Genomic DNA, 22827 nt, shown 5'->3' on the forward strand with positions numbered 1-22827 from the left:
TACTTTTTCCAAATAAAACTCCAAAACTTCTCTTAAAAGGTGTAAGGTTTGAATGTGGAGAGAAGGTTCAGAACATTTGTCAAATGGCCTAGTCTGCAAACAAACAAGTCCCTGAGTGTGTTTTCAGTTCAGTTCAGTTCATTTCAGTCGCTCAGTCGTGTCCGACTCTCCACAACCCCATGAATCACAGCACGCCAGGCCTCCCTGTCTGTCACCAACTCCCGGAGTTCACTCAAACTCATGTCCATCGAGTCGGTGATGCCATCCAGCCATCTCATTCTCTGTCATCCCCTTCTCCTCCTGCCCCCAATCCTTGCCAGCATCAGAGTCTTTTCCAGTGAGTCAACTCGTCTCATGAGGTGGCCAAAGTATTGGAGTTTCAGCTTTAGCATCAGTTCTTCCAATGAACACCCAGGATCGATCTCCTTTAGAATGGACTGGTTGGATCTCCTTGCAGTCCAAGGGACTCTCAAGAGTCTTCTCCAGCACCACAGGTCAAAAGCATCAATTCTTCGGCACTCAGCTTTCTTCACAGTCCAACTCTAACATCCATACATGCTGCTGCTGCTGCTAAGTCACTTCAGTCGAGTCCAACTCTGTGTGACCCCATAGACGGAAGCCCACCAGGCTCTCCCTTCCCTTGGATTCTCTAGGCAAGAACACTGGAGTGGGTTGCCATTTCCTTCTCCAATGTATGAAAGTGAAAAGTGAAAGTGAAGTCGCTCAGTCGTGTCCGACCCTCAGCGACCCCACGGACTGCAGCCTACCAGGCTCCTCCATCCATGGGATTTTCTAGGCAAGAGTACTGGAGTGGCTTGCCATTGCCTTCTCCGCATCCATACATGACCACTGGAAAAACCATAGCCTTGACTAGACGGACCTTTGTTGGCAAAGTAATGTCTCTGCTTTTTATTATACTATCTAGGTTGGTCGTAACTTTCCTTCCAAGGAGTAAGCGCCTTTTAATTTCATGGCTGCAATCAGCATCCACAGTGATTTTGGAGCCCCCCAAAATAAAGTCTGACACTGTTTCCACTGTTTTAGGTTGACCCAAACTTACTTTCTTAAGAACAAGAACTCAAACACCGACCCCTCAAGCTTTAGGACTGGTTTAGGAATTCACAGTGTGCCTCCTGGCTTGTCTCAGGTTCAGATTCAAAGATATGGAACATTAATTCTCTATCTGAAGGCCTTTAAAGGAAAAATCATTCATGAATCGTCAAAGTTTGAAGTAATATCTTTACTCGAGTTAATGAAAATTAATCTTGCAGAAAATCTTGGCGGATCAAAATGAACATGAGTCAGTTCTATCTTCTCAACTACCATTACCAAAATGTAGGAATTTTTACAAGGTAACATATTTTTAAAGCTTTATTAGCTTTTCACAAAATGCCTAACAGAATGACGGAACGAATTTCTAAGTTAATTTTTAAAAGTAGGACCCAAGTCTATATTGATGTAACTATTGCTAAATAAAATACTGTATTATGCGTGTTGTGACAATGTAGTCAGCTTCCTGGGGTTATTTTTGGCTGTACCCCAGAACTCCCCGACCAAGAATTGAACCCACACCTCTTGCCGTGGAAGTGTCTTAGCTACTGGACCACCAGAAGTCCTCACTTTCCTGGTTTTGATAATGGACGATGATTATATCTTACTGTTGGGGAATCTGGGTAATGGGTCCAGGGGACCTCTCTGTACTGTTTTTGAAACTTTAGAATCTATAATTAATCTCAAAATGAAAGTTAAAAAAAAGATAAAGCTATATATGAAATAACCAGGAGCTTATTTTTGAGGAAAAAGTACCCTAAAATATGTGATAAAATTAAGAATTAAGAATTACTGGGACTGCCCTGGCAGTCCTGTAGTTAAGATTCCGTACTTCCACTGTAGAGGGCATGGGTTTGATCTCTGGTCTGGAAAATAAGATCTTGTATGCCATGAAGTGCCGCCAAAGAAAGGGAGAACTAAAATAGAGGACAGCATAATAAATATTTTGATTCTTGAACCAGTGGGCGGATGTAGTTCTCTTTTCTATGAATTGCTCTAGAAAAATCTACAACTTTCTTGTTTTGACTCAGGGCCCTAGCATTGAAGAAACATCCTCGTAATCTTTTTATGACATAGTTAAGACAGCCCTTGAGACCCAAGGAGAAATAAGCAGCATATAACCAGGTTAAACTTCATTAGAATGTGGAATTTTGTGAGATTGGCAATGCATATTTGATTGCAGAAGCCTGGAGAGACTTTGAATTTAGTATCATTCAGATTTGGGGTTGACTTACAAAAGAATCCTCTTGAACTTAGCTTCTGTTTTCTACCATGAAACAATCCCTAATAATATATTCCTTCTATTTTTATAGGGCTGGGCCCTGCTCTGCCATGGTCTCCCATGGATGGGGAACAGAGATTGTGGGAGGCTGAGAGGCGCCTGCATTTCCTGACTTAAAGCCAGAGCTTTGTTACTGGGTATGACCTGTTTTTAAGAGAGACCTCAATATTGCATTCAGTGGCTGCTAAGAGTTGCCGTTTCCGTGACACAATGGCCTGATTAACACCAAGAGAGCAGGCCCAGGGCTGTCCTAGGCCAGGGAAACGCTTAGCATTCCCTCTGCTCTGTGTGCTGGCTGAGGACTGAGTTGGCAAATGGATAACATTCTGGTTGCTAGTGGCAATGGCCAAGAAGAAATAGGAAAATATATTTTTGCAGGACTTCCCTGGGAGTCCAGTGGTTACGAATCCGCCTTCTAATGCAGGGACACAGGTTCGATCCCTGGGTGGAGAACTAAGATCCCACATGTCCCAGGGCAACTGAACCTTTGGGCTGTAACTAATGAAGTCTGCACACCACAATGAAGACCCAACGCAGCCTGCCTTCCACCAATTAAAAAAAAAAAAAAAAAAAGATAATACTCTTGCAAAATCAAGGAAAAACTCAAAGGTGAAGAGGGAAGCAAATACACAATGAATTAAAGATTGTCTTGACCACAGCGGACTTCCCAGGTGGCTTAGCATCAAAGAATCTGTCTACCAATGAAGGACACATGCACTCCATCCCTGGGTTGGGAAGATTCCCTGGAGAAAGAAATGGCTAGCCGCTCCAGTATTCTTGCTTGGAGAATCTCATGGACAGAGGAGCCTGGCGGGCTTCAGTCCATGGGATTGTTAAAGAGTCAGACATGATTTGGTGACTAAACAACTTGACCACTGTACAAAGAAAAGGCATGCAGAAAGCTGGGGGATACTTATGGCAGCCCAGGCCACATACCTGGGACTGCCTCCCACCTGAGGTCCCCAGCCTGCTGTTTCTACCTTGAAGTATTATCTTCAAAGCCAATTTTTCTTCTTTCCCACCATCTGATGCTCGGATCTCAGTTCTGACAGCCTCTGTCCTGAAGTCTCCTTGTTTCCAATCTGTTCTCCATACGACTGGCCTTTTGAAAACACATCCCACCCCATCCATCCTCCGCTTTGACCTCTGGGAGGTACCCACCATCCTTTCCCATTGTCCATCTGACTGTGTAACTTCCGGCTTCTGGAAAACATCCAGCTCTCCTCTGGCCTCAGTGTCTCCTTTCCTGTTTCCTCCCTGTTCACGCTGCCTCCTTCAGCTGATTCCACCTCTTCAGACCCTATCACCTTGGGGGATGCAGCGAGGGGATGGGGTGCTTTGTCATCCTGTCACCACCACCGTTCACGCCTTCCTAGGGTTTATCACAAATGTTCATTATGTACTGCTTCAAATTCCTGGGTATGTGTTTCAAGGATGTAGTTACTCAACAAATGTCTGATAAATGAACTCAAGTCCATTTCTTCATCTGTTAAATGCCAGAAATAATGCCCAACTTTTGGGCTTAGGGTGAGCAACAGAGAATCACAAAATCAACTCATGGACCAGGTCCTCACTGTGTGTGTTACTGGTTTACGTGTAATTGTCAAAGGTAATTCCCATAGGTATCACTCCTGCCCCGCTACTAACTTTACCAATGAGAAAACCAAGGTACAGATTTTGAAGATCTGCCCAATGGGTCATTAGAAAGAGCCGGGGCTGGACTTTCAGCCCAGATTGTCTGTGTTTAATCCTCACTCTTGACCCTGGCAGGAACTGAGTACAGGCGAGGATGCAGTCAACATCATGGAAGCTTTGCTGTCATGTGGGAAGCTGGAGGGCAGAGGAAAGCAAAGAAAACTAGGTGAGTGACACTGGACGGGAGGGTGCCCCCCCCCCAACAGCATCCCTGTTTCCTCCTGCTTCCCAAAACTGTGACTCTGAGAGGCCAGGGCAGGCTGTACTTTCTTTGGGGGCCTCAGGTCAAGCAAAAAGCAGGGCCTTCCAAAGGACCTAGGACAATCCAGACCTAGTCCTCAAGCCCACGATGAGACGGCATGTCCTCGTCAGAGCTGGTTCCTTCCTGTTACAGCCCACTTGATGGGGACATCCCTCCCCACATGGAAACTGTTTCCATGGCAACATACCAGCACCAATTCAAAAGGACGCTTTTAATTGTTAAAGGTAAATACAAACAGCTCATTTTTGCTGTTGTCTGTATACTACTTAAACCTAAATTGCTCAAATTATTTGTCATTTTAGGGAATGATAGTAAATTTTAAGTGTACATTAGACTGTAAAACCTCTTCCTTTGTGCTTAAAAATGGTCAAGTTGTCATATTACTCGAGACACAAAACTGTATAACAGTGTAGGCAAGAAACATTATTAACGGTGTCATAAATAAGTATTATAACTTTATTAAAATGAAAAGACAATATTCAAAATAATGCAACAAAAAATGAATAAAATCCTTTGTCCAATACTGTACACATAAATGCAGAAATCAGTGCCTTTTTCTAAAGCATGTTTTAACCTTCATTTAGTTCATACTAAAATATAAGCTTTAAATAGCTCAAACAACATCACTCAGCAGTTTAAACTGTAAACAGCGTGTTTAATGTGGAGAACATTGTAGTAAGGTACTTCTGTTAATGAGCACCATCTCTTCTGTGCTGCACAAGATAAATACAGCGAAGCCCGTGAAAGTGGAACACGAGCTCTGTGTCTCACCAGATCCGAGTGGAGCAACCTGCCGTGAGAATTTCCCAAGCAGATGATGTGACCTCCGGTCTTAAGACATACTGGGCTGTTGGTCAGAAGGGTTTTACTTAGAAAGCAAATAATCCCCAGGAAATACTGAAGAGGAACCAGCAACACAAGGCCAGCTTGTGTTGTATTTGTTTATTCATATGCAACTAAAATGGGGGGGAGGAACCCACAACACACATCTCCACACAGATACTCTCAACCCAACAGCTGACTGTTTCATTGCTTTAACTGACATTCTCAACACTGGCCAAGAGTTTGCTTTTCCCCATGTGTCCTGCGTTTCCTGGGGGTGGAACAGAGAAGGAATGGGAAGGAAAAATGGCTTATTCTGTTACCTTCTCATTTTTCATAGGAGACCCAGACAGGTGAGAATACGGTACCAAAGGTGCTGCCATCCCTCCAGCAAGACCTACAGGATCTAGGTCTCAGGATGAGACGACTTAAACCAGGCAGGTGAAGTCACGGAAAGAACGTACGGCCTGCCCTCCATGGAAAAACTGCTTGTAAAAATACATGAAACGGAACAGGCCTCAGAGCTGGCAATCTTCAACCTTATTATGCAAAATAATAATAATATATATATATAATATTTTATAATTTTGAGCTAAACAATACTGTATTCTCTCCCATTTGCTCAATTTTCAGTCTTTCAGGAGCCATCCTCCAGCTTGAGCTTTTATTGTTCTAAATATATATTACTCTAAGACAGGAACTACTGGGTTAACTTGTAACTAGAATCTATGATTTTACCATAAGTGCAGATGCAGACGTCTAACGCACACACATATGCGTGTCCCGTGTCCTTCCTCCCTGCATCGCATCTTAAAATGACAGGCTTGAGCAGACTTTTCTCTGACGCTCACGCGGTCAGGGATGCTCAGCACCTCAGCACCTCCTGACTCTCTAAGCCTTTCCCGTTCAGACGGAGAGTTCGACTCTCTGATCCTGTGATCTGGACTATTTTCCCGGGGAACCTTGACAGGTCTGGGGAACTGCGAGAGAACCACTCGCTCCCATGGCACCTCTGCTGAGCTGGGACTCCAGGGTCTAAGGAGAAACCACATAGGAGAAATGTTTGCGCTTCACATGGCCTCCCAGGTCCACTCGTGGCTTTAGGTCCAGTTTTTCTGGGGCTGAAGAGATACTGCCATTGGCCAGGAGGGGGTGGACGGGGGTGTTCCCGTGTGTTTCTTCTGCTTCCCTAAAAAATTTTTCGAATCTGTCCAGGTAGGGTGGCCTCTCAGGGAGCAGGTAGTAGTGCGTGGAGCTCACCTTCTTCCCATTTTCAATGATGGGCAGGATGCAGGGTGCCTTGCCGGCAGCCCCCTCGCTGTGCTGTCTCTGCAGGGCTTTGCTGCTCACGTACTTGGGGTCGGGGGCAAAGCTCTGCGTGGGGGGCATGACCCCATTGAGGTAAGATGGGAGGCTTTTGGGGCTTGGGGTGCGGGAGTTACTGCGGGACAAGGGCTCTCTCGGTGGGACTTTGGGGGGCCTGTCCTCATCGCTATAGGTACTGGAGGTGACCTCGGCCGACCACCTTCTGTAGTCTGGCTTGGCCGGCCGAGGAGGGATGGGGACCCGAGGGGGAACTTCGGGCTTGTCATCATCGGAATTGGGAGAAGCCCTGTGCACGGAGCTGGAGATCCTGATGGCCGGCTTGTTGAAGGACCCCGCGGGGCCTGAGTGAGACCTCCTCAGTCTCCGGTGGGCCTGGGGCGGAGGGGGGTTGGCACTCGGCGCCCCGGCTGCCTGGTCGGGCTCCTGGCTGAGATCCACGGCGGAGACGGTTGGGGTGTCAAAATATGCATAGTTGATTTGTCCGCACCCTCGGAAGCTGCGCCTGCCGGGGCCGTCGGCTCTGAAGTCGGAGAGCCCGCAGTCTTCCAGAAGGAAGTCCGTGTCTGAGCTGGTGAGGAACTCGACCTCGCAGTCCGTCTCGTCCAGGGCGAGGTCCTCAGAGATGGGCAGTGGCGGCAGGGGCCGGGAGCCCCGCTCACAGGGTGCTGCGCTGGAGAAGAGGGACAGGGGACTCTTGACGGGGGTTAGCGGGGGCGTGGCGGCACAGACCCCATTCACTGCCAGCTTCTTCAGTCCACACGCCACCCGGTCCTGCTCCTGCTGCCCCCAGCCTTCATTTGGGGGGATGATGAGGGGAGGCAGGCGGGACTTCGGAGGGGGGCCGTGCTCTGCACAGTGGCTGCTGCTCATCGGGGTGGATCTGGAGGTGCGCCCTGGAAGGAAACAAGAGGTTATGGAGAATGGTCTGTGCTCTCCCCGCGGGGGGAACCGGACCACACCCCAGCAGCCTGCATTCCTATCGCCCTCGGCTGGGTCACTCGTGGTGAAACACCAGCCACTGGAACGCTGAGCACACCCAGGCAACTGCCGCAGGTGGAATCAAGGGCCTGGAGGCGGGGAACGCACCTGATCTGGTTCAAAGAACAAATTATCTCTTCCATCGTCTTGACCGTGTGCGAGGCGCACACCCACACACCCCAGACAGGTTCTGTGACGTGTGCGAAGTCCACGGAGGGTGAACAGCATGTAATTTGGGGAGCCAGGCCACACCAACCTGGCCATTTCCGAGACGGGCCACCCAGGACACGCAGGGCAAGCCTGAGATAAGATGAGGCCTTACCCGGCCCATTGCGATACCCAGAGCCGGTGGACTCGCCTGCAATGTGACAAGCAGCCCTTGGCAAAAATTTAGAAGGGCTGATGATACATTTGTCTAAGTTTCTGTCGGTATCTGTACTATTCTGTTACTTTCAAACAGGTGTTCGAAGCTACTAAGGAAGGAGAGAGCTCACATCCGAGGTTCTGGAGAGTTCAGTTTGTCTCCTGGCTGGGGTGGCTTCACACCTCCACACAGAGACCCAGTGACTCCAGCTGAGCCACCGAGAGCCTGACAAGAAAATGCTTACTTCAGGATCTGCTGCCACTAGGGGTCAGATTCCTGTTGGAAATGGCCTTGGTCACTTCCTGATTTAGAAAACAGCACTGGGCTCCCTCGGGGTTGCCAGCCTCCTCTCCCCATGCGGAGGACACCCAGGTTCTGAGGACGCTCTGGATACATACCGATGGAGGTTAGCTGCTCCTGCGCCCGCGAGTTCAGACTGTAGGCCATGGTTATTGGGTCGATGTTTAAAAAGCTGCTGAAAGGGAAGGACGGACATCTGGGTCACAAACAAGAGGCAACCGCGTCCCCTCTCTCGCTCCGACGTCACCCGCTTGGGGACTCTGGCGGCCCCACGTCCTGCACTTACTTCTCAAACTCGCTGCGGCCACCCCAGCAGGCCTTCAGGCTCCCCAAGGCTTGGCCATCATGCAGAAACCCAGTTTTTAACGGGACTCTGATCTCCTGAGCAGCCACTCCTGCCATGGACATTGTGCTTTATTCTGGGATGTCTTCAGACTTGTGATGCCCAGGGATGTGTATGGTCAACCAGTGGCTTTCATTCCCTGGCGGGGGGGGGGGGGGGTTACAAAGGAGGTTAAGAGCAGCGTAAACAATCCCAAAACACGAGGAACTCGAGGGGAGAGAATTTCAGGGCCTGCAGAACAGAAACATCCAGTCACAGACTTCCACCCAGTCATATTTACATTTGCTGTTGCTGCTGTTCAGTTACCAAGTTGTGTCCAACTCTGTGACCCCATGGACCGCAGCATGTCATAACACGACTGAGTTCTTACTTTTCATGAGGTTACTTAAATGCAGACATTAAAAGTCTTTTTTGGGGGGTGGTGCTGGTAAATACAGACTTCCCAGGTGGCACTAGTGGTAAAGAACCTCCTTGCCAACGCAGGACGCATCAAGAGATGTGGATTCGATCCCTGGGTTGGGAAGATTCCCTGGAGGAGGCAATGGCAACCCACTCCAGTATTCTTGCCTTAAGAATCCTAAGGACTGAGGAGCCTGGCAGGCTACAGTCCACAGGGTTGCAGAGTCGGGTATGATTGAAGCAACTTAGCATGCATGCAATAAATACTAAGATTTGAGATGTTTTCAGCCAATGAGAAACAGTCCGTCTTGGGCCAGGGTAGACAAGCGCACACAGAGAGGCCTCACACAGACGTCTCTCCAGCCTCCTAGTAGACCGACCTGCCCGTGTGTGGTTGCTCTGAGCATGGAGCTCATTCCCTACTCCCTGCACCCCACCCTGTCCCAAGCTAAGAAAGTCATTTCAGGAATTAGTGTTCAATATGGCAGCACCACTGTTCACTAAGACCCAACGCTTTGATGAAGCAGAGGGTCTACAGCTGTCATTTGATGACACCACAAGCCCAGCACTTATTTAGATTCTGTATTTCAGGGGTAGGGGGTGGTGGTGGGGATGGGCCCCGGGAAGACAAATTCTGCAGTCACTACTTGTGCAGGAATCGAGAAGTCCTCACACACAGAGGACACTCACTCCCGTTCTCCTGTAAAAAAAATCAAGTTCTGCAGGATGACGGTCTTCGGGCAGAGGCCTGGATAGCATCCTCCTCCCTTTTAAAGGCAAACTGAGGTCTGCATTCTCTGCATTCTCCCCAGTGGAGTGCCTAGTAATTTATATGCTGCCTCGCTGCGAGGCATGGGTGACAGAGGCCAAGTCAGTGCAATTTCTCCTAATGCAGCAGCCCCTCTCTTCTGACACCTCCAACCCGGGTCAGATGCCACGTTTCTGGAGCCCCCCTCTCCTCTCAGTCCCCACTGCCTCTCTTTAGTTTCCTGGATTCGTTGGCAAGGTATACTCATGATTAGCACCCGTCTCTGCCCCCTCTTCAGATACTCACATCTGCTTAGAACAAGTTGAGAACATACCCTGTCGACCCTCTGTCACAATGACCCCTTCTGTGATGTGTACATACACTTCATGATCAGCTCTCATCCTCTTGGCAACTGTGTTTGCACAAACCGAGAGAGCTGGGTGCTGCGCTGAGGACTGTGGGTGACACGAGTATGAGAGAGATGGGTGTGCGGAGCAGAGGGAGGCGGCACACGGGTCAGGGTTCTGTTTTAGGGGCCAATCTGTCACCCCCTACGAGACTGTGAGCTCAGGAAAGAAGCTGTGTCCCAGTCATTAATTATCACCACCTGAACAGGAGCAGGTGCTGGGTAAGTAGACGTTTGTTGAATATATGTTTGTACAACGCCATCGAACTATTAGTATTGTCAATATCAACTGAATGTATACAATATGTAAGGCACAGAGTTGTTTTTAAGGGTCTAAAAAAACACTCTGCAAATATATGTGTATATATATATATATATATATTTTTTTTTTTTTCGAAAAAAGGAATGCAGAGAAGTTACTGTATCAGTGACAAAGGACCAGGGAGCCCAATTACCACTTCTCAGGTTTTTTACTCTCCCAAAGTCAGCTGTCTGCATATACTAGGCAGAGACTTAATAGGTTTAAAATATTATTTCTAATAGTCAAACTTTATCTTTCATCAGTCTCTAAAGATAAGAGTGGGGGAAAACCCATCATTTCAGAAATCTAAGTTATTTAGGGGAGGTCTTTTCTGTTGTTTTTGAGGGTTGGTTTTTAGATTAGGAACAAAGCGAAATGTGTTTTTACTTCCTTTGAATTCAGTTTAAGCTCTAAGAAAAAAATTTTAAAGACAAGCTTTAGAAAAAGATTTGCTAGACACTTCTTCTCTGTCCCTGCTGTGTCCCTCTGTTTAGAGTGCTCTTCCTAAGAGATCTACAAGCGCTGGCAGGACGACAGGGAGCGTATCTGCGGTGATAGAAAAATGAAAGGCCAGAGAGGAAGAAGAATATGGTATTTAAGTGGTTTGAAAGCACACGTTTGAAGATCGCCCATCCAGATTACAGGAAAGTGCTGCGGGGGACTGTGGAGGCCCAGCCCCCACCTGTCTGCAGGCCAACAAGAACTACCAGTAATTACTGTGTGTCAGACTCCTAATGCCATCTAAATCTTCGCTTTCAACAGAGTGATTGTGTAACCATCGCCTCTGCTGAAATGGCCTCGGAATCCTGGCCCTCCATGTCAATGGTCCCTTAACATTCTGTATATGTTCTAGAAAAAGTTATTTTTCGGTCATTGTTTCTATCACCTACTTGTTAGCTTTCTTAAGGGGAAAAAAAATTTTTTTTTTTTTTTTTAGTATAAAAAGAATTGTGTTCACTAAGGCAGCTCGCTTGTGACCACAATAGTGTCTTTGTGCATTCATCGAAGGTGACCTGCCTCTACATTTCAATGGGGAATTGTGAATGGGCTGTGTTATGAAACTGTCCAAACCTCCCACTGGCTCGCACGGGGAGCTCCGCGGCAGTGTCACTGCTCTCTCTCTCTCTCCTTCTGGAGAATAACTCCCCCCACGGTGAACTCCCAGGAGGGCAGCCTGCTCGGGGTCCAGAAGCAAACTTCTACAGGGTGTTCCCCAGGCAATAAACTGTGGATGTGGGACGGAACCACCTGGAATTCTTTTATGCCTCTCAAAAAACTCTAGAAGCATTCAATATATGTACTCCTTGGAGTGGGGGTGGTGGATCCATCCATTGGTCAACCCTGAGTTAAAAGAAATGTGTGCAGAGCTCAAGGAAACTTAAGCTGATGCTGCTGTGTTGTGAATTTTGTCCCCTTGCATGTGTAAAATGAGCTCTGCCGTAAGATTCATTAGGAAAACAACTGCAAAAGATACTCCCCTCCCCCACCCTGGGGAAAACCAGGATCTACAAGTCAAAGATGGCATTGGGTGATGAAATGCAGAAACACGAAACCTGATGGGAATCTGGGCAGCCTAGCACACTGACCAGGGTCTCCATATTCTTGGGTATGGTAGCTCTTCTGAAATACGTGGACTAATCTTTAGCCTTTTAGGGTCGAAAATGCTGTTCAACACCAATGGCAGGTGTGGACTCCTTTTTCCTATTAACATCACTTGATTTTTTTTTTTTTAATTCAAGGAAAAACAAAGGACAACCCTTAAACCATCTGTTTCTTGAGGTTGCCCCTTTGCTTTCTGCCCTAACAACCTGGCCCCGCCTTGCGTTCTGATCCCCATAGAGGGCTTCAATCCCGCACCACAGCTCCTGAATTCCAGGTCCAGCCCTGGCTCAAGCCTCCACTTTGCATGTCCTATTGTCTGGTGATTACCTTTCCACTTGGATGGTCCCCTGGCATCTGGAACTCCACAAACCAAACCCCTCTTGCCACACTCCCTTCCCAAACTAGTTCACGGTCTAAGCTGATCACATGTCTCCCAAAGGCACCATTTTTATCCTGAGCCACAGCAGACGTGCGTTGAATCACCAAGGGCCAGAGCTTATTTCTATGCTGTTTTTCTCAAATCTATCTTCCTTCCATCCGAATCTGCCTCGGCTATGAAGATCCCCAGTCCACCCTACTCGCTGGATCTCTGTCCCTGACCTGACCTAAGCTCAAGCTTAGATCTTCCGCTGCTCAAAGACCTTCAAAGGCTTCTCCATAGATTCTGCTCGGCCTGCCATTGAAGGCCTCCGGACCAAGGCCCCAGTCCACCTTTTTCAAGCTCTTGCTTCTCCTTTCCCAAAATTGCTGTTAGAAATCAATGTATCCTCTAGGGCGGCTTCTCACGCTACCTTCTCCATGAACCTGCTTCCTCTGGAAAAGCCAGAGAAGTGTCTCCAGGGCCTGATTATTCTGTGCTGTGCCCTAGTCCCCTTCTATCATCCTGATTTTCTACAACAGGACTCTCCGCCTCCCCTCCTCCAACAGATCCTGGCCTCATTCATCTCTAACACATGCTTATAAAGTGGACTGTGAGAAAACATTCACCTCATTTTTTTTTTTAAAAAGTAATTACATGAAAAACTCATGTAATTTACAATATAAATCAGTGAAGAAGGGAAAAAGCACAGATTTGTAAGGGATAAACTTAACATTTGGTGACACTACTCAATCATAATACAAGTCTAGAGACATGGAACCGGCAAGGAAAGATCACTAAATTTATTTCCAAAACCTGAAGCGGATGGTTTTGAGACTGGGTAGTAGAAGGCAATGGCAAGCCACTCCAGTACTATTGCCTAGAAAATCCCATGGATGGAGGAGCCTGGTGGGCTGCAGTCCGTGGGGTCGCTAAGGGTTGGACACGACTGAGCGACTTCAGTTTCTCTTTTCACTTTCACACATTGGAGAAGGAAATGGCAACCCACTCCAGTGTTCTTGCCTGGAGAATCCCAGGCACGGGGGAGCCTGGTGGGCTTCCGTCTATGGGGTCACACAGAGTCGGACACGACTGAAGTGACTTAGCAGCAGCAGCAGCAGTAAAAAGATTAGAAGCTTAAATGGTTAACACTGTAACTTTCCAAACTAGCAGCTGTTACTACATGCTTGCTTAAAGCAATCAGGTGGGGGCTTCCTAACAACAGAAACAATGTCACCTTCTCTTCTGGATTATAAGGTACCTACTGTGTTTTTGCTGCTAAATTTAAGTTCATTTTCCTAAAAAAAAAAAAAAAAAAAGGGGGGGGGGTACACCCAAAAGCACATTCCACATTCTTTATTAAATAGGTGAAATCAGATGCGTTTTGTTTGAGGATAACCTCTTTGATACTGTTCTTTAAAAAACCAGTCTACCTTAAGACAATAACCTAGATATGCTTACCTGGCCACAGATCTCATTAATAAATCTCAGAAGCAATCCACGAGAGGGGGAGGGGCACATTTTTGTCACACGACTCATCCAGTTCTGCTCAGTGCTTCCTTATTTAAAAGTGTGATGTAATTTCCTTCTTTCAATCTGGTTTAAGAACCTGATTTCTGTTTATTCAGGGTGATAAATGGTCTCCTCAGCTGCATTTAACAATTACCTCCCTAACAATTTCCATATCCAGGGAGATATCAGGTAACTATATTTAGAGCCAAAATTTGAGAAAAAAGAAACAGACTTTAGACTGTGAAAATACCAGGATTTTAGATCCCCCACCCCAACCAAAGAAACCAACTCATCTTTCATTCTGAAAATGTCTAAAGTAGTCACCTTTGGGAAAGTGAAAAAGGAAAACAAACCAAACCTCACTATTTTTCCTGTGATCAGTGTCTACAGCGCTAATGGCCGAGCAATCTGCACTGAACATTCAGTCTGGCTGTTCTAGAGGATTTTCACTTTTATTAGGAATATGAGAAAACTTACTGATTTGCTCCTCACCTAACACATTCCGTGTTCACAACTGCTATGGTGTTGTGTGGTCTGAGTTGATTCACTGAAAGCAGAAGGCTCTTCAAAAATCACTGGCTTTAATTCAGGGTGTTGCTCGGATTTTAACGGGTGTGATCTGGCAGGGGGCGGTGGGGAGAGGAAGAGAGGGGGCCACAAGGTAGGGACCGCTCTGTGGAAGCATCAACAGCTTCACCCTGAATGCCCAGATGACTTACCCTGAATGCCCTGTTGAACGAAGTTAATAACATGGAATGAAACTCAGTGGTTTCTGTGAAGACATGAGTGGCCCAGTGCAGTGGGAATGAACTTGTTTTGTTCTCCTGCAGCTCCAGGCCTGGTACAATAGCCCATTGGTAGGTGGCAAAAACCAATGTGACCGGGAGAACAGTTCACCTTCACTCTGTCACAGTCAAAGCTGGATGACCTAAGTTCAGGAATAATTCAGAATATTTTCTAGCTAAGTATTTTAAGAAATGGCAAGTCAATGGAAAACCTATTTATTCAACTCCATGGTCAGTGCCAGCCTCTGGACTCTCGCCGTCTCCCACACGGCCCCGGTGACACAGCAGAAACACCCCACGGCAAGAACAGATGCTTTTGTCCTTTGTCCCTTCCCTACAGAGCACCGCTAGCATCAGCAGAACACACTGGAGGGGAAAATATTATTCCTTTCAGACACGTGCATGCTAGGTTTCCAATTGTAGGAGATACAGGATTTCTATTCAAATCTTAATGACGATGAGCACAATATAGTCTAATGATGGGAAGCGCGTCTTTCAAACTTCAAATTTACTTAACGAGCATTTCAGTCACCCAGTGGGTAACCTGGGATTGTTGCAGTGAACAGAAACCCAACAAGTATAATCACCAGTTCCCTGGATGCTTATCTGACGGGCATTGTTCTAAGTGCTTTATGTGTATTACCTAATTTAATCCACAGCCCTGGGAGCTGGGTGCCTGTGATTACCCTCATTTACAGACAAGGAACTGGAGGCACAGAGCTGAAGGACCCAGGCTCCAGGCTTGAGCCAGGTTCTCCCACACACCTCGCCAACAGATGATCTGAGCCACTATGGAGCCCAAGTCTTCAGGGGGGCTCAGACAGACTGTACTGGGGCTCTGTTGACTGGTAACAGTTTTTCTTGGGTCATCTTTAGTGTATCAAAGTTCCTATTTAACCTCCAGTCCCTCAAATCTCCACTAAGTTATTACCTGCCGTTCTGTCCTATCTATCCTCTAAAAGGAGAGGGGGGATTAAGGTACTGATCTATTGTGTGACCACCTCAAACAGTTCTTTGAGACCCTCGACCTTTAGTGACACAGGGACGCTCCATCGTCATATAATGTTTGATAATAACTCATGTCTGTCTTCACCCATAAAAAGGGGTCACAACATATACCCAGAGAGCCTCCTTTGAATATTCTCCCAGCCTGGCTCTCTGTGGGGCATTATTACAATAGAGTCTTATAATCGGGCTCTACTGTAAGATCCAGAATATAATGATAGAATGTCTTGTACTTGGAAAGTGTTCCACAAAAGACAAAACACTTTCTAACATGTCATCCCACTTGATCCCCACAACATCCCTGTAAGAAGAGGCAGGGATCATGATCTCCGCTTTGCAGAGGAGGGAGTGAAGTGACGTGAAGCATCCTCCTATCTGCTAAAGGTCAGCACGGTCCAGCATCTTCCTCGCTACACCTTCCTCACCTCTCCTTTCTCGAGTGCCTGCTTTGAAGGTGACAGCCACGTTTCTCCTCCTCTGGGTTACAGGTGGGGAGACGGATGCACAGAACAGGACCCGAGCGCTGTCCACTGGGCAGAGCAAGACTGAACTCAGCTCCTGTGTTTAGCTCGTGGGTTCTTAAGAGGGCAGCGTTTCACTAATATTTTCACAAATAGCTACCAGATGCTTATTCTGACTAGATACGACGCTCATTGAAAGGGACATGGTGCTGCCTGAGGAAGGCCCAGTATAGCGAGGAGAGAAGTAACGGGCAGGCACGCAGTTTCAGACTGTGGTCACTGCCAAGGGACCAAATGGGGAACAGTAAGAGGATAGGAGGGATGAGGACCTATTCACGCAGGCAGTGAAGGCAGGCTTCTCTTGCGTGATTTTTCAAATGCAAATCTAAAGGATGAAGAAAAGGCTGCCGTGAGAAGACTCGGGAGGAGAGCATTTCATGCAGAGGGGAACAGTATCTTCAAAAGACAACCTGCGACTCGTCGAATTTCATATTCTGGGGGGGGGCCTTTATTTAACAAGAGCTCTTGGACAGTATCTTCTCATCCTTACCTTCCTACTGTGTCCTCTGTTAGGCTGCAATGTTTCGTGGAATCATGGCACTCGAGTTGAAAAGGGCTAACTCATGTACCAGAGCCCCATATTTAAAAAATATATTTGATGGCCTTTTGATAATATTGCCCAATTTGATGGTACAAGGGACTGGATTCAACGATCAGCAGTGACTTCAAATGGCAGAACTTTTGCCCTCTTCTGAAATCTGAATCCCATGCTAACTCTCCCCTACCTTAAAATAATTGCTCTATGAAGCTAGTCACTTAGGTTCAGAACCCTTGAAACTCACCAATTTTATCTGTCTTTAGAAAGCATGTGTTTATGCTGTGCGGATAATGCCAGAATGCCACAACGAGATTTCGTTTCTCTAGTGGATTATCCATCAGCTTTTAAAATGCGTGACCAAACAGCAGCACCAAAGGATGCTCCAGGAATCCTGCTGCTGCTGCACTGATTAAACTGTATTTAGATCAAGAAAAGAGTTGTGCCTCTGCTAGAGGGAGCCTGTGACATTCAAATTCCTGGAATTACCCTTGGCACCACCTTTCCCCTCCTCTGCTCATCTTTCTAAAGAAACCTGATGGTATGCAGACATTCAGGTCAGTTTCCAGCATGTTAGATTGCACCTGTAATTTGGGTGACTTGCTTTTAAAAGCTACCATTACTACCAGCAGAAGGGAAGTACTATCTGGTTCGGCTTCCGAGGAGCGGCAGTTAAGAGCTCTTTCCACACAAAACTCAGGTGTACACTGTAATTAAATCTCACAGAACCGAGCAACTAGTGTCCACTGTGAACTTAAAAGTAGGAAACCCAGTGCATCACAATGCTGGTTCTCCCTACCTGTCAAAAACACGAATAATTCAGACATTTCATAACAGCCATTCGATGAAAGCAGATTTGCTTTCTGAGCTTTATCAGTGACTGGTGCAATTCTGCTGAATTTTAAAATGTAAAACACACTTTCCTGAAATTATTTATCAATCATCAACTGATGTGCAAAGCTGCCTAAGACAGAAACTGTGCAAGGCAGGGTTCCTGCCCTTAAGGAGTTCAATCTAGTATCTGTTGGGTCATATATTGTTAGTCCCAGTGAGTGTCCACAAGAACACACAGCTGAAAAGGAAACCTCTGTGTCTTCAAGTGAAGGCAATGAACTCCATGCTATAACCAATTTGTGGTTCTCTTCAAATTTGCTAATATCTGCAAACGAGCCTGACTGATTGATAACATACTGATAACCAATCACCGTCAGCCTGTTAACAAGGACCTGATTTCTTTCATTTTGGTCTTAACAAAATTTGGTCATTTCCTGAAATGGGTATCAAAATGCCTTTAAGGAAAACTTCACTTACAACTCTATAGTTCCAGTGAGGTTTAAAAAAGAAAAGAAAAAGGAAAAACAAAAAACAGAAATGCATTTTAAAAAAAGAAAGCAAGACAAGGTATGGTGAACTTAATCAGATGCCTCAGTCTTCTTAACAAATGCTTTCTCACTGCATTCTTAACAGATTTATAAAAGCCTGAAATTTTGCAGAACACTTGTTCTCCAGAAGAGAAGGGGGGAAAAAAGCATTTTAAGCTCACCTTTCTTCACCCCTGACAGTTGCCTGGAAACCAGTCTTGCCCTACCTGTGTTGCAGGTGTACCTAAAGTCACCAACACATCTCTTTTAAAGCTACAGTCTCTATTCTGACTGCACTTAAGTTTATGACTAACAATCTATTCATATTTTTTATCAGCTAAGAGACTGGTTTCTTTCAAGCAATGACGAAATCCTAATAAAGACTTTGCAAGTACCAATACAGTACTAATCCTGGTGAAAGAGTCATCTAATTTGTACCAGACTACGATATACATATAAATACACACACGCACAGAGGCGAAATATCTAATAAGCGTTCACGTTTCGAACACAGTTCTGCAGTTCTTGCCCTTTTGAGACAGCATTTAGGACGTTCTAGCAAAGACTCGCTTTCCTGGGAGGAGGAGGAGGAGGGCACCGGGCTGCTCGGATGAATTAAGAACACCGACTGGGGAAGACCGTCGTCGCCGAGACCAAGCAGTGGGACCGCGGGTCAGAACCCGCGCCGATCCCGGCCCCCAGCAGCTCTCCGACCCAGTCTGCGGGCGCGCGGTGTGGACCAGACTCGCGCAGCCCCGGAAAAGAGGAGGAAAGAGCCCGAGGCCGCCGCCAACCCGCGGCCGCAGGACCCCGGCTCGCCGCTCCTGGAGCCGCGCGTCTTCAGCGCGCCGGGCCGGCCCCTCCCTCCGTCCCGGGAGACTCCGCTCTGGGAGACCCTCTTCGTGCCCAGGGACCCGCCCCGAGTCGGGAGCCGCCCGGAGTCCCGAGGGGCGCGGCGCCGCCCTTCCCGCCCCGGGCCCATAGGCCCCTTACCCCAGCAGAGCCGCGGCTGCCCCACGGCGCCCTCCCGCGCATGTCCGTCCCGGCTGTCTGAGCGCCTCGGGCTCAGGGGCCCGACACCGCGCAGGCGCCTCGCCGCACGCCAGCAGCTCCCTCCCGCTCGCACTCCAAGCTCGCACTCGGCCGCCGTCGTCGCTACCGCCGCCGCCTCACTATATAGCAAGGGGGCGGGGCCGTGACGTCGCCTCTCACCGCCCCACCTCCGCCGCGCAGCCAATCCCGGCCTCGAGCCCCTTAAAGGGGCGATGTCGCGGTCAAGGTGCTCGCGTGGGGTCCACTGGCGTCGGGTGGCCCCTAGCCAGGGAAGCAGTCTTTGTCTCCCGAGGGACGTGTTTTTGGCCTGCTGCGGCCCGGGCGTCTCTGCTCTGCCGAATCCGGGAGGCCGCTGCACGCCTCCGGGCACTCCTTCCCCTGAATCTTCCTCTGAGAAGTGCAGGCCGCCCGGCCTCGGCCGCGGTTCCTGCCCGAACCAAAGGCGGCGCCATGCCTCGCACGGGGTTTCCGTCGTTTGCAGCCCCGGAGAGGGTTTTCTCTTCCTCTGTCCGCCGGCCGCGTGGGTGGGCCAAGGGCACCGTGGAGAGGCGAGCGGAGCCTCTGCGGGCCGGCCTGGGGAGGCGGGGGGTGGGGGGCGAGTCTCCCACCTGCAGGACCCGCGCTCACCACGAGGCCCGCGGGCCGAGGTGTGGGAGGGACAGCGCGGGGCATCAAGGGTCTGCGCAAGGCAAGAAAGGGCAGAGCGGGGCATCGGAGGACAGCGTGGGCAGAGTGGCAGAGTGAGACGGCGAGGGTCAGCGAGGCCACATTCGTGAGCGTGCCCGGCCATCTCTCCTCTGACCACACGTCTGCACATGGAGGCCAGGCCCGGTTGGCAGTTGACCCGGATAGGGCCGCCCATGGGCTTCCAGAAGGTGTCCCCCACCCCCAACCCGGTGTCCACTTGAGTTCCAATCTCTTGTTTACTTAATAGACCCACGCAGACCGCAACATCTCTTGGCATCAGGGCAGCCACTGATGGCCAAGGACAAAACACCAGCAAACCGGCGGGAGGAGGTTTCTCAGGGCGCCAGTGATGCAACTTAGGCTTATAGTTTAACCGTAAAATAAATAACACAAATGATAACAAACCAAGAGTAACTAAAGTAAGAAAAAAAGCAAACAGACAGAAACCCTCCAGTTTTAACTAGAACAAATCCCCTGAATGGTACTCTGTTGAGTAGAGGCCAGAGACCTCCTGCTGACCTCTTTGGTCTCTGCAGAGGCCCTTTTTGCATTGCAGCAGTAATGCCGGATAGTTAGACATTTAGCGCTGCCTAATTGGGGTAGTTTAACATATGGAATGGGATTGCGACCTCATTATCAGGTTAACTATTAACTTTACACTGCATGAAATGATTTGCCTTCTCGGCACTGTTATTTACTTACTTTCTTTTAAAATTAATTCAAAGGCCTAATTTTGAATTCAAGGCCTTAAACACCAAAGGGAAAAAAAAAGATAAAACAAGAAAACAAAACTCTTTTTATGTGCAAGATGTTTAGCCAAGAGAACTCAGTACCCCCATTTTGATGGGCTCCTTTGGGTCATTTTCTTGGGTCATTTTCATGGCTAGGCTACTTATCAACAGTTCAGTTGTTCCATCTTTCTGTTAAGTTTTCTTACTGCCATTTGGTATTATTTTAGGAAATGATGGCAATTAGGCATACTAATCGCCAACTTTCTTACCCAGTCAACTAGGTTTTTTGATTCACAGTTACAAAAATCCACTCCCCCCCCTTTTTGGTTTCACTAAAGTTTACAGCTTACCCATACAACTGTTATCAGTGTAAAAAAGGGATCAGCATGAGAACTTGCCAGAGAACATCTTTTCAGACCTCACAGTCCAGCATTTAATGAATGGGGACTTAGCTGAGCTCAAGTTTCACCCAAAAGGAACCCTAGTTGCACTATTTCAAGTCGCCACAATACAGCTGTAATTTGTGCTTTGGCCTTATTGGCGAGCTTTTTACATTCTCCCATTCATTAAACAGTGATAATCACTAGAGCAACCATCAAACACACCCCTTCTTTGGAGAAAGAAGATCAACAGGATACTCACTATAGGGTTGGGAGCAGGGAGCCAAATGAGGGGGCTAATGTTTTGGTAAATTATAAAAAAAAAACAAAACCCACAAAATCACAGGAGTCATTCCTCATGAATCCAGTTTTTTTCTTCTGATCTATTTAAAACTTGCAAAATAAACATCTTAAAATTTTTTCTTTATTGAAATAGAGTCGACTTACAATGTAGTGTTAGTTTCAGAAATACAAGGGAGTGATTCAGTTATCTATATATATGTATAATTTTTTCTTTTAACATTCTCTTCTGTTGTAGGTTATTATAAGATATTGAGTAGTTTCCTGTGCTATACAGCAGGCTCTTGTTGATTATCTATTTTAGATATAATGTGTATATTTTAGTTCCCAACTCCTAATCCATCCCCCTCCCCAAAATAAACATTTTGATTTATTCATTTTGGAGGAAAAACCAGTTATAGCTGATGGCTTACTGAATTTTGCTTATAATGATATTCACATAATACGGCTTTCTCAGCTGTGGATGAATTACATGAGAAGACTTAACCCCACAAATCTTTTATCTAAGACTCTATCTTAGAATATTTGGGGAATATTTGGGGAAGAGTTTAAAAAGAAAGTGCTAAGCAAGTTGAAATGAGCCTTTTGTGTTTATCAAGTGATCATTTGGTGACTTTTCACAGATTAGAACACTAGTCTAGAGGTTTAGGGGGAAAAGTACCTTCTTTGTACTGAATCTAGCATGTTTTAAATTATCTCTAGAAAGGAAGAAATTTAAAGTCAGAATGTTTTTTCACATCTCTCCAAATCCATCTAATTTTGAGGTCACCTCCCAAGGAATTTATATTATCTGATGTTATTTAGTATAAAAGATTCTAAACATAGCATCTAGAACATTAGACTTATATCACATTGACCCAGATTGTCACTTTGCACTTGTGCTTCTTTCAGAGTAAGAAGAGGCTGTCCTTGGAGTAAGAACAGGGGGAGGTTCTAGCTTAGAAATCTTATGATCACAATCTCTGCTTTCCTGAAGACATTGTTCCTGTCTGTCCTCTCCCAGCATCCTTGCAAGTCGTGTGTAAGCTCACATTGTGCCAGAGAGGGACCTTGGAACCCTTCTGAATTTCTCTTTTGATATTACATGAATCCTGTAGAAGAGGATCACAATTTGGCATTTATTCATCTTGATTACAGATGTTTATGTATTTTGACTTGTTTATAGAGACATATTTTAAAGTGAGACACTTTCTGCATACCTGCTTAGTCCTAGAGCCTTTTCTATTCATGATATATGTAGATATGCACTTTCAAAAAATTAATTTATAGATGTGTGCAACTAAAAAATACATGACAATAAAAGAATTTCATTTTGTATAGGTCATTTGTTTAGTTGTCACTTTATGTTTTGGAAACATCTGGGCACATACACACACACACATAGATACATGCACATGTATATGTATTGGAAATATACATGTGTGTATATATATATATTTATACAGTATTTCCAATAAACTTTGTGGATTATTTTAGACATTCACACTGATAAGGGCTGAGATTCACCCATGAGGACTGCCTCATCGAATCAAAGTCTGCATGGAGCCTTCAAATTTAGCAGTCATTTGAAAAGTTTCACAGAAAAAGATTTTCTGCACAACTTCCATTTTCCCCAGGGTTATAAATGAAAGATATTACTTCACCTTCTTAGCTTTCCCCCTAAATATATATATATATATTTATGCAATATATTCAACCTGAGAAAAGACCAAACAAGCTGG

The 22827-nt window shown here is 46.6% G+C and overlaps 1 protein-coding gene across 2 annotated transcripts; it reads right to left on the reverse strand.

Moving 5' to 3' along the window:
* Positions 1-4712: 4712 nt before the first annotated feature.
* ERRFI1 (ERBB receptor feedback inhibitor 1) lies at positions 4713-19088 on the reverse strand. Of its 2 annotated transcripts, none has more exons than XM_055419482.2 (4): positions 18949-19088; positions 8366-8561; positions 8178-8251; positions 4713-7330 (listed from the first exon to the last, which is right to left on the reverse strand). In XM_055419482.2, the coding sequence occupies exons 2-4, from the start codon at positions 8485-8487 to the stop codon at positions 6147-6149; spliced, it is 1380 nt and encodes a 459-aa protein (XP_055275457.1). In that variant the 5' UTR covers positions 8488-8561; positions 18949-19088; the 3' UTR covers positions 4713-6146. The 2 variants fall into 2 exon arrangements, with proteins under 2 accessions (XP_055275457.1, XP_055275456.1); XM_055419481.2 differs by having other exon boundaries at positions 8178-8254.
* Between the last annotated feature and the right edge of the window lie 3739 nt (positions 19089-22827).

The sequence above is a fragment of the Moschus berezovskii genome, chromosome 17, assembly GCF_049115385.1.
Source record: "Moschus berezovskii isolate FMDL1 chromosome 17, NW_MosBer_1.0, whole genome shotgun sequence".
NCBI classification, from domain to species: Eukaryota; Metazoa; Chordata; class Mammalia; order Artiodactyla; family Moschidae; genus Moschus; species Moschus berezovskii.